Source organism: Oncorhynchus kisutch, linkage group LG17 (genome assembly GCF_002021735.2).
Source record: "Oncorhynchus kisutch isolate 150728-3 linkage group LG17, Okis_V2, whole genome shotgun sequence".
Taxonomy (NCBI): domain Eukaryota; kingdom Metazoa; phylum Chordata; class Actinopteri; order Salmoniformes; family Salmonidae; genus Oncorhynchus; species Oncorhynchus kisutch.
This window is the reverse complement of record NC_034190.2, coordinates 85,599,715-85,611,490: the sequence shown is the minus strand read 5'-3', so window position 1 is coordinate 85,611,490 and position 11,776 is coordinate 85,599,715. Positions and strand designations below refer to the sequence as shown.

Here is an 11,776-nt window from a genome sequence, read left to right as displayed (position 1 = left end):
ACCCAGAACAGAAAGGCATGACTTTTTTTTTTTGGTCTGGAAAGCTAGCTTGTTACCATCACAGTGCAACAAAACTAAACACCAATAAACATTGGCTGTAAAATTACAATTACTTATGACACTTGAAGGTTTACAGATTGAAACAAGTTGAGAAATAATTTCTGCTCATGAAGAAGCATGAAAATTCAACTGCAATAGTATTTCTCCCGGGATAATAATGTTCAATCATAATGTGTCTTGCACATTATAATCGGTATTGGGTACATATTACTCTAAAGGTATCTGAAACGATTAAACTAGCAAACCAGGTTCAGGAGCCAGCTGAATTAATATTTGTATTATTAGTCAGGCTGTTTTCTGGATGGTTTGTTTAGTTTTGTTAGCTACAAGATGGCGGCACCCATCGAATCGCACCGCTTTGCTTCCTTGGAAATATAACTCTACAACACAGAAAATTAAAGCGTCAATTTTTTGAAGAGATTAGTACAACAACAACAAAAATAATAATAATTTTGTGTCAAGAGTTCCACAATTTTGATGGCTGGACATGTTCATGTTGTTTCCGGATCTACGTTTCATAATTTTCTTCTCGGCGTCTTGTTTGCTAAAATGGCGGCTCCCATAGATGGTTTTTTTGTGCTTCTTCTTGGCTAAATAAACTTGCGAGCTAGCAACCACAACCTGGACATATTTATATTCTCTACAATTATATACAAGTGGTCTTGAACTGGGAACAACGTATACGAAATCTCGATACTATATTTTGTGTTTGAGTGCAGTATTTTAGTAGGACGCGAGGTTTTTAAAAATCCTGTTTAACGTTTAAACGTTACCGTAGCCAGCTACTGTTAGCTTGTTGTCAGTTAACGTTAGCTGGCTAGTCCTAACGGATGCTAGCTAACTCGTTAGCTTAGCATTAGTATACATTTATACATTTTAGCTATATTGGAAAGCTTTTCAAGTTGGATTTTTTTTTTTCTAACTTCCTTCTCAAAGAGAAACTGAATCTACCGGCACCATGACATCTGGGACCTCTGGCTCAGTTCTGCAGCCACGGTGGAAGCGGGTGTTGGGTTGGTCCGGCCCTGTCCCTCGGCCCCGACACGGACATCGTGCAGTTGCAATTAAAGAATTGATGGTCGTTTTCGGGGGTGGCAATGAAGGAATTGTGGATGAACTGCATGTGTATAACACAGGTAAGATGATGCTTTGTGTATACATTCGGTATTGTTCATGAATTATTTGCTATGCTACCTAGCTAACATTTTTCTTTTTAGCAATTGGATACGAACTTGCCCATCGGCTAATTTGTGCTAGTTAGCCATTTCATGGGCTGTAGCGCTAACTAGCACAAATATTTTCAACAAGTAGTTATTGCTTTTATCCTCTTAGGCAATGGTCGTTCAACATAGTCAATTACCAATGACCCTCTGGTTGTGACAGTGAGTAAGGGGGTGGTTTAAAGTGTTTGACTCCTGTTTTGCTCATATATTGATGCAAGGCAATCATGCGCCAGTGTTCACGTGCCGTGAAATTTAATGGGACCAGAAGCTAGCTCGCTAGTTATATGGCTAATGGTACCCAGTTGAGCTGCGAAGCCTTTGGCAAAACCGAAGTCGCCCAGTGGAGATTGGAGGGAAACTGCAAAGAGAAATGGCGGGTTAAATTAAAACAAACACGTCATATCATCAACAAAACCTCTGTAACTGCACAATAAATATAAAATATAAACTGACGATTTAATCTATGTTCTGCATTTTTAATAAGCATGCATTTGTGAAAATCTACAGTAATGGGCATTTCAACGGGTGTGCAACACAACAAAAAATGTAAACAACGCATTCCTTTCACTGGCATCAATTGATTTCTATGGTCTGCCAGTGGTGCAGTATCAGGAATTACTTTACATATGGGCATATTTGATAGAATTCCAGTCATTTCAATTAATGAAATAGACTAACAAGCTGTGGCCTTTGACAGTCGTTAGTTAAACAGGTTATTGCCAGTGATCGACTTGGACTGAAATAGGTGCTGTGCTGGTTCTATTTATATTTAGGTGCAAGACCTCTGCAATGCTTTTGAGCTAATATTCTATTAAGGTACAGTAATCAAGAAGTTGAATAGTGTTGTCACAATACCAACATTTTTACTATTAAGATACTGGACCAAGTATCAGGTTACCACAGTGAAAATTCAGTGGCCCAGCGTCTTGTTCGACCCGTCCCCCGATTCCTGTTTTCTAAACATTATGCGCATGCGCTACACAACCTGTCACTGATATTCACACTTGCTCATCCAGTATTGGAAAGGCCTACCAGTGTTTTGGATGGAGGAATGAATAAACATTCATAAGGATGCAGAGTGAGAGAAGCAGGTGAGTGATGGCTGTAGGGGATGCACTAGCATATTTACAGCTGTCACACATGACATGAGCATGAAAGTGAAGTAGACATTATTGGACCAGCACAAACAAGACCGTTGCTTAGATTCAACAGAATTTATAAAAACAGCTGAGTTTAATACACATTTTATAACAGGAGCCAGCGGGTTCTTTAGATCAGTAGGACTGAACAATTTGGTACTGTGGTATTCTAAAATGTTGGCATCATGACATTTTTGGTACCGTGGTACTAATGTGGTACCTGTGTTTTATTTTTATTTGACCTTTATTTAACCAGGCAAGTCAGTTAAGAACAAATTCTTATTGTCAATGACGGCCTAGGAACAGTGGGTTAACTCCCTTGTTCAGGAGCAGACCGACAGATTTGTACCTTGTCAGCTCGGGGGATTTGAACTTGCAACCTTCCGGTTACTAGTCCAGAGCTCTAACCACTAGGCTACCCTGCTTCCCGATACCGTGCAACACTAAGTTGATTTGATTTGATTAGCCGGCCTACCCAAGTCAAGCACTGGTTATTACTACAGTAACTTCAGTTACAGGGTTTTATAATCCATAAATTCAATGTGTTTCAGCCACCAATCAGTGGTTCATTCCTGCTGTCCGTGGCGACATCCCGCCTGGCTGTGCTGCGTATGGGTTCGTGTGTGACGGCACCAGGCTGCTGGTGTTCGGGGGGATGGTGGAGTATGGCAAATACAGCAACGATCTGTATGAACTACAGGTACGTGTTCAGCCCACAGAATTAAGCTCTGACAGTTATTTAGTGGGATTTGGAGTGTAAACTAAACACTAAATAGTTTGCATAAATACCTGTATACTAATTTCCATCCTCCGTTTTAAACCATAGTTAACACACATTCCTTGTCATTTCTATGTTTTGCGTAAGATGTGTTTGAATGGGTATAGCCTAATTAGAGATCATAGCTCTGTAGGCACAACTGAGCTTGTTAGTGAGTCACTGCATTCATGTTGTCGTTTACTGCGGATCTCTCCTCAGGCCAGTCGCTGGGAGTGGAAGCGTCTGAAGCCCAAGTCTCCTAAGAACGGCCCTCCTCCCTGTCCCCGCCTGGGACACAGCTTCTCCCTGGTAGGGAACAAATGCTTCCTGTTCGGAGGACTGGCTAACGACAGTGAGGACCCCAAGAACAACATCCCCAGGTATATATTATCCACCAGGAACCACATACCCCAAGTATGTGTGTACTGTGTAGCCCACAGTGCATTTGGAGAGTGTTCAGGCCCCTCAACTTTTTCCACATTTGTTACTGAACAGCCCTTTTTCTAAAATGTATTAAATTGTCCCCCCCCCTCCCCCCTTCAATCTACACACAATACTCCAAAATGAGTATTCACACCCTTTACTCAGTACTTTGTTGAAGCACCTTCGGTAGCGATTACAGCCTCGGGCCTTTTTGGGTATGACACTACAAGCTTGGCACACCTGTATTTGTGTAGTTTCTCCCATTCAGGGACATTTAAGACTTTTCCTGAAGCCACTCCTGCATTGTCTTGGCTGTGTGCTTAGGGTCATTGTCCTGTTGGAAGGTGAACCTTCGCCCCAGTCTGAGGTCCTGAGTGCTCTGGAGCAGGTTTTCATCAAGGATCTCGCTGTACTTTGCTCCGTTCAATATTTGCCTTGATCCTGACTAGTCTCCCAGTCCCTGCCTCTGAAAAACATCCCCACAGCATGATGATGCTGCCACCACAACCATGCTTCACCGTAGGGATGGTGCCAGGTTTCCTCCAGACGTGTTGCTTGGCATTCAGGCCAAAGAGTTATATCTTGGTTTCATCAGATCAGAGAATCTTGTTAATCATGGTCTGAGAGTCCTTTAGGTTCCTTTTGGCAAACTGAGTGGTGGCTTCCGTCTGTTAACTGTACCATAAAGGCCTGCTTGGTTGAGTGCTGCAGAGATGGTTGTCTTTCTGGAAGGTTCTCCCATCTCCACAGAGGAACTCTAGAGCTCTGTCAATGTGACCATTGGGTTCTTGGTCACCTCCCTGACCAAGGCCCTTCTCCACTGATTGCTCAGTTTGGCCGGGCGGCCAGCTCTTGGAAGAATCTTGGTGGTTCCAAACTTTTTCCATTTAAGATTGGTGGAGGTCGCTGTGTTCTTGGGGACCTTCAATGCTGCAGAAATGTTTTGGTATCCTTGCCCAGATCTACGGACAATTCCTTCAACCTCATGACTTGGTTTTTCTCTGACATGCACTGTTAACCGTGGGGCCTTTATATAGACAGGTGTGTGCCTTTCCAAATCATCTCCAATCAATTCAATTTACCACAGGTGAACTCCGTTCAAATTGTAGAAACATCTCAAGGACGATCAATGGAAACAGGAAGCACCCGAGTTCAATTTTGAGTCTCATAGCAAAAGATCTGAGTACTTACAGAACCAATCATGTTTGGACACCTATTCTTTCAAGATTTTTATTTTATTTTTACTATTTTCTACATTGTAGAATAATAGTGATGACATCAAAACTATGAATTAACACATGGAATTATGTAGTAACCTAAAGTGTTTAAAAAATAATCTATTTTAGATTCTTCAAAGTAGCCACCCTTTGCCCTGATGACAGTTTTGCACACGCTTGGCATTCTCTCAACCAGCTTAATCTGGAATGCTTTTCCAACATTCTTGAAAGAGTTTCCACATATACTGAGCACTTGTGTGCTGCTTTTCCTTCACTCTGCGGTTCAACACATCCCAAACCGTTTCAATTGGGTTGAGGTCGGGTGATTGTGGAGGCCAGGTCATCTGATGCTCTCCTTCTTGGTCAAATAGTCCTTACACAGCCTGGAGGTGTGTTGGGTCATTGTCCTGTTGAAAAACAATTAATAGTCCCACTAAGATTCAAACCAGATGGGATGGCGTATCGCTGCAGAATGCTGCGGTAGACATGCTGGTTAAGTGTGCCTTAAATTCTAAATCAATCGGTGTCATCAGCAAAGCACCATCACACCTCCTCCTCCATGCTTCACGGTGGGAACCACACATGCGAAGATCATCTGTTCACCTACTCTGCGTCTCACAAAGACTTTCGCGGTTGGAACCAAAACTCAAATTTGGACTCATCAGACCAAAGGACAGATTTCCACCAGTGCTCATGTTTCTTGGCCCAAGCAAGTCTCTTCTTCTGATTGGTGTCTTTTCGTAGTGGTGGTCCTCATGAGAGTTTAATCGCTTGATGGGTTTTTGCAACTGCACTTGAAGAAACCTTAAATTCTTTACATTGACTGAACTTCATGCCTTAAAGTAATGACAGATTGTCATTTCTCTTTCCATAATATGGGCTCAGTCTCTTACCAAATAGGGATTTCTTCAGTGTACCACCCCGACATTGTCACAACAAAATTGAGGAAATACATTTGGAGTGAATTTTTAACAAAGCACACCTGTAAATTGAAAGGCATTCCAGGTGACTACCTCCATGAAGCTGGTGAGAGAATTTCCAAGAGTGATTTTTTTTTTTATCCGTTTCACACATTTTTTGGGTTACCACATGATGCAATATGTGTTATTTCAGAATTTTAATATTTCTGTCTATGACCGAAAAATAGCTTCTGGGCATCAGAAGAGTGATTACTCACCTCGGATTGGATGAAGATTTTTTATTTATTTATTCAATCGGAGACGGAAGATGTACTGTACCTCCCTGTCCTCGCCTAAATCGCCATCATTTCGCATGAAAAGGATACTCCGATACAAGGGCTGCAGAACCGGGTGTTTGGTGAGAGTTCGTCAGTGAGTGGATAATCTGCATGTCCTGCTGGCAAAACATGCAATTACTGGAGAATAAACTTAATGAGCTCCGTTCGAGACTATCCTACCAACGGGACATTTTAAAAAATGTAATCTCTTATCTTTCACTGAGTCGTGGCTGAACAAGGACATGGATAATATAGAGTTGGCTGGGTGATCTGTGCATCAGCAAGACAACCGCAATCTCTGATAAGACGAAGGGCTGGGTGATCTGTGTCTATTTGTCAACAACAGCTGGTGTACCATCTCTAATATTAAGGGAGTCTCTTAAGGTTTGCTCACCTGAGGTATCGTAACTCATAACCTGTAGACTATTTATTTACCAAGAGTTTTCATCAATGTTTTTTTTTCATAGCTGTCTATTTACCACCACAAACCGATGCAGGATCGGAGACCGCATTCAACAAGCAGTATATGGACATAAACAAACGAGGATGCTCACCTGGAAGTGTCTGGGGACTTTAATGCAGGAAAACTCAAATGTGTTTTCCCCCATTTCTACAAGCATGTTACATGTGCAATCAGAGGGAGAGAAAAGGAACAAAAAAACTCCAGACCACCTTTTCAACACACACAGAGACGCATACAAAGCTCTACCTTGCCTTTATTTGGAAAATCTGACCATAATTCTATCCTCCTCATTCTGGCATACAAGCAAATACTAAAGCAGGAAGTATTTGGGGCGGCAGGTAGACTAGTGGTTAGAGTGTAGAGGTGGCAGGTAGACTAGTGGTTAGAGTGTAGAGGCGGCAGGTAGACTAGTGGTTAGAGTGTAGAGGCGGCAGGTAGACTAGTGGTTAGAGTGTAGAGGTGGCAGGTAGCCTAGTGGTTAGAGTGTAGGGGCGGCAGGTAGACTAGTGGTTAGAGTGTAGAGGCGGCAGGTAGACTAGTGGTTAGAGTGTAGAGGCGGCAGGTAGACTAGTGGTTAGAGTGTAGAGGCGGCAGGTAGACTAGTGGTTAGAGTGTAGAGGCGGCAGGTAGACTAGTGGTTAGTGTGTTGGGCGGCAGGTAGCCTAGTGGTTAGAGTGTAGAGGCGGCAGGTAGACTAGTGGTTAGAGTGTAGAGGCGGCAGGTAGACTAGTGGTTAGAGCGTTGGGCGGCAGGTAGCCTAGTGGTTAGAGTGTAGAGGCGGCAGGTAGACGAGTGGTTAGAGTGTAGAGGCGGCAGGTAGACGAGTGGTTAGAGTGTAGGGGTGGTAGGGTAGCCTAGTGGTTAGAGTGTAGAGGCGGCAGGTAGCCTAGTGGTTAGAGTGTAGAGGCGGCAGGTAGACGAGTGGTTAGAGTTTAGAGGTGGTAGGGTAGCCTAGTGGTTAGAGTGTAGAGGTGGTAGGGTAGCCTAGTGGTTAGAGTGTAGAGGTGGCAGGGTAGCTTAGTGGTTAGAGTGTAGGGGCGGCAGGGTAGCCTAGTGGTTAGAGTGTAGGGGTGGCAGGGTAGCCTAGTGGTTAGAGTGTAGGGGCGGCAGGGTAGCCTAGTGGTTAGAGTGTAGAGGTGGCAGGGTAGCCTAGTGGTTAGAGTGTAGGGGTGGCAGGGTAGCCTAGTGGTTAGAGTGTAGAGGTGGCAGGGTAGCCTAGTGGTTAGAGTGTAGGGGCGGCAGGGTAGCCTAGTGGTTAGAGTGTAGAGGTGGCAGGGTAGCCTAGTGGTTAGAGTGTAGGGGCGGCAGGGTAGCCTAGTGGTTAGACTGTAGAGGTGGCAGGGTAGCCTAGTGGTTAGAGTGTAGGGGTGGCAGGGTAGCCTAGTGGTTAGAGTGTAGGGGCGGCAGGGTAGCCTAGTGGTTAGAGTGTAGAGGTGGCAGGGTAGCCTAGTGGTTAGAGTGTAGGGGCGGCAGGGTAGCCTAGTGGTTAGAGTGTAGAGGCGGCAGGTAGCCTAGTGGTTAGAGTGTAGGGGCGGCAGGGTAGCCTAGTGGTTAGAGTGTTGGACTAGTAACCGGAAGGTTCAAGTTCAAACCCCCGAGATGACAAGGTACAAATCTGTCGTTTTGCCCCTGAACAAGGCAGTTAACCCACTGTTCCTAGGCCGTCATTGAAAATAAGAATTAGTTATTAACTGACTTGCCTGGTTAAATAAAGGTAAAATATAAATATACATACATATACAACTATATAATATATACATAAAGGTAAAATAAAATACCAGCGACTCGCTAAATGCCAAAGTGGTCTGATGCGCTACACGACTGTTTTGTTAGCACAGACTGGAATATATTCCCGGGGTTCATCCCATGGCATTGAGGAATATACCACACTAGTCACCGGCTTCATCAACAAGTGCATCGCCTATGTTGTCCCCACATTGACCCTACATACGTATCCAAACCAGAGGCCATGGATTACAGGTAGTTGGAGGAAGTTGTTTATTTATAATTAAAAAAAAATCTTGGTCGACCAAAAGTCAGTTCTTAATTACAGACAATTTGGTTGAACATTTTAAACATGTATTTTTCCATATACACCCACCTTATGCATTTTTTATAAAATAAACTATATGCATTGATCTTGTCTGATGCTTTATGCGGTTTGATTAAATAAGACCCAAATGACTCGAGTGAGCCCAAGATCTAGATATCCAGAGAGAGAGAGAGAGAGAAAAAAAAAACGTAATCTGACCCTCCCCTTCCTGCTGGCTTTCACAGATTCTGCCATTACTCTCCAGAAGTTGCCTGTAATGGGCTATATAAAGAGCTGGCAACCTTTCTGATGTTTAATGCCAATTTCTTACAATTACGACCGATCTGTTTGTCAGTTATTGTTTTCATTTGGACATTTTTGTGGAACAGTTTCATTTAATTTATAATAATGTCTTAAACTCATTGTCACGTGGTTAAGCAAAAGTCTATCGAAATGGAAATGATACAAACCTAAAAATGTAACTTCTATTGCCAACTATGTAAAAATCGCCTACATAAAGCCAACAAATATAAACATTGTAGCCTGAAGGTAGAAAATACAAAGTAAATGTCCTATAAATCACATTGGCTACGCATGGCCTGTCTGCAACGAACTTGAAACAGTTCAACTATTTATCTTGGGTCCAGCCTGATGCACCTAAATATAAACAGTACCAGCACCTATTTCAGTCCAAGTCGAGCACTGATAAGAAGTAATCGGGCCTATTTTTATAATGTTTTCCACTAGATCAGTGCGTGAGATTTTTTTTCCTTTTCACGTCGCAGAGTGGTTATCGCAAAGGGAGAGAGCTGGGAAGATTTTTACAAATATATTAAGGAATAGTCATTCTCTTTGTTTGCCTGCTGTTTTGAGGTGAAGAAAATATGAAGCTACACAGATTTATTTGATTTTATTTGACCTTTTATTTAACTAGGCAAGTCAGTTAAGAACAAATTCTTATTTTCAATGACGGCCTAGGAACAGTGGGTAAACTGCCTTGTTCAGGGGCAGAACGACAGATTTGTACCTTGTCATCTCGGGGGTTTGAACTTGCAACCTTCCGGTTACTAGTCCAACGCTCTAACCACTAGGCTACCCTCCTGTGCTCCCTGTTCACCCATGACTGCGTGTCTACGCACGACTCCAACACCATTAAGTTTGCCGACGGCACCTTAACAGCTTCTACCTCTATAAGACTGCAAAAACAGTTCATGACAGTTCCCCCCCCCTTATTTAAACTGCTGCTACTTGCTGTTCGTTATCAATGCATAGTCACTTTACACTTTAATATGTACACTTTACATGTACATATTACCTCAATTAACCTGCACCCCCACACATTGACTTGGTACTGGTACCACATGTATATAGCCTTGTTATTTTATTTTAGTTATTTTGTTGAATTTACATTTTTTGTGTGTGCAATTTTCTTACTTTAAAAAAATTATTCTGCATTGTTGGTAAAGGGATTGTAAGTAAAGCATTTTCACGGTTAGGTCCTCCTGTTGTATTCCGCACATGTGACAAATAAAATGTGATTTGAATATAAGAAAATGTGATTTGAATATAAGAAAATGTGATTTGAATTTAAGAAAATGTGATTTGAATTTAAGAAAATGTGATTTGAATATAAGAAAATGTGATTTGAATTTAAGAAAATGTGATTTGAATTTAAGAAAATGTGATTTGAATTTAAGAAAATGTGATTTGAATATAAGAAAATGTGATTTGAATTTAAGAAAATGTGATTTGAATATAAGCCACAGATTAAGACGTAACGGTTATTTTCCACCCCAGATACCTGAACGATCTGTATACGTTGGAGCTGCGTGCCGGCTCCAGTGTGGTGGGCTGGGACATCCCCATCACCTACGGGGTGTTGCCCCCGCCCAGAGAGAGCCACACCGCCGTCGTCTACACAGAGAAGACCTCTAGCAAGTCCCGTCTGGTCATCTATGGGGGTATGAGCGGCTGTCGACTGGGGGATTTGTGGACACTAGATATAGGTGAGTGATTGGTCAAATTCCTGCCAATTTTTTTGTTTGTTTTGTTGGGGAAATCAAATCAAGTAAATTTTTCATATGCACAGGATACACGTGGTGTACACGGTGCAATTACATGCATTTATTAATTAGTTAAACTTGCAGGTTGCATTCTGGGTTTTTTCCTGTATCAAAGGGGAGCTTAGGTGGCAAAGGGTGTGGCAATGGGACACACCGCTGGGTTTTAGAGAACATGTTTTAGATGCCCCCATCTTGTCGGTGTAAAGAACATTTTGAATATTTAAGCTAATTTCCTGTAATTATACATATTTCTCCATTGAGCTGAGAGAGTGTTTCTGATTTAAATGTAATTTCCTGCCATTTTTTAAAACATTTGAATGTAAAAAAAAAAAATTTTTACGGTGCCTTCAGAAATTATTCATACCCCTTGACTTATTCCACATTTTGCTCACTTCTGAAATCAAAATGAGTTAAATTGACATTTTTCTCACCCATACACACATAATACCCCATAATGACATCACAATAGCCCATAATGACATCACAATACCCCATAATGACATCACAATACCCCATAATGACATCACAATACCCCATAATGACATCACAATAATGACAAAGTGAAAACATGTTTTTAGACATGTTTGCTAATAATAATTGTAAAAAATTATAGAAAATGAAATACAGAAACATCAAATGTACATAAATTATTGAGTAATGGGTGTGAATACGTGTAGATGCACCTTTTTGGCGGCGATTACAGTTTTGATTATCTTGTCTGCATCTGGATTTGGGGAAATTCTTCCAGATTGATGAAGTGCTCCAGAGACTGTTCTGGAAGGTTCTGTCTGGCCACTCTCCCATAAGGCCCAGATTGATGAAGTGCTCTAGAGACTGTTCTGGAAGGTTCTGTCTAGCCACTCTCCCATAAGGCCCAGATTGATGAAGTGCTCTAGAGACTGTTCTGGAAGGTTCTGTCTGGCCACTCTCCCATAAGGCCCAGATTGATGAAGTGCTCTAGAGACTGTTCTGGAAGGTTCTGTCTAGCCACTCTCCCATAAGGCCCAGATTGATGAAGTGCTCTAGAGACTGTTCTGTCTGGCCACTCTCCCATTAAGCCCAGATTGATGAAGTGCTCTAGAGACTGTTCTAGAAGGTTCTCCCATCTCAGCTAAGGAACTCTGTAGTTCAGTGGTCATTTTGGTTCTTGGTAGTGATGTGA

At 42.2% G+C, this 11,776-nt stretch overlaps 1 protein-coding gene across 1 annotated transcript in view; it reads left to right on the top strand.

Annotated features, from left to right (window-relative positions):
- The first annotated feature begins 397 nt into the window (after nt 1-397).
- hcfc1b (host cell factor C1b) overlaps nt 398-11,776 on the top strand; it is an 81,803-nt gene continuing 70,424 nt past the window's right edge. Inside the window, 4 exon segments of the mRNA XM_031794863.1 lie at nt 398-1,196; nt 2,974-3,122; nt 3,399-3,559; nt 10,349-10,557. Coding sequence (XP_031650723.1) covers nt 1,019-1,196; nt 2,974-3,122; nt 3,399-3,559; nt 10,349-10,557 — 697 coding nt within the window. The 5' untranslated portion in view covers nt 398-1,018.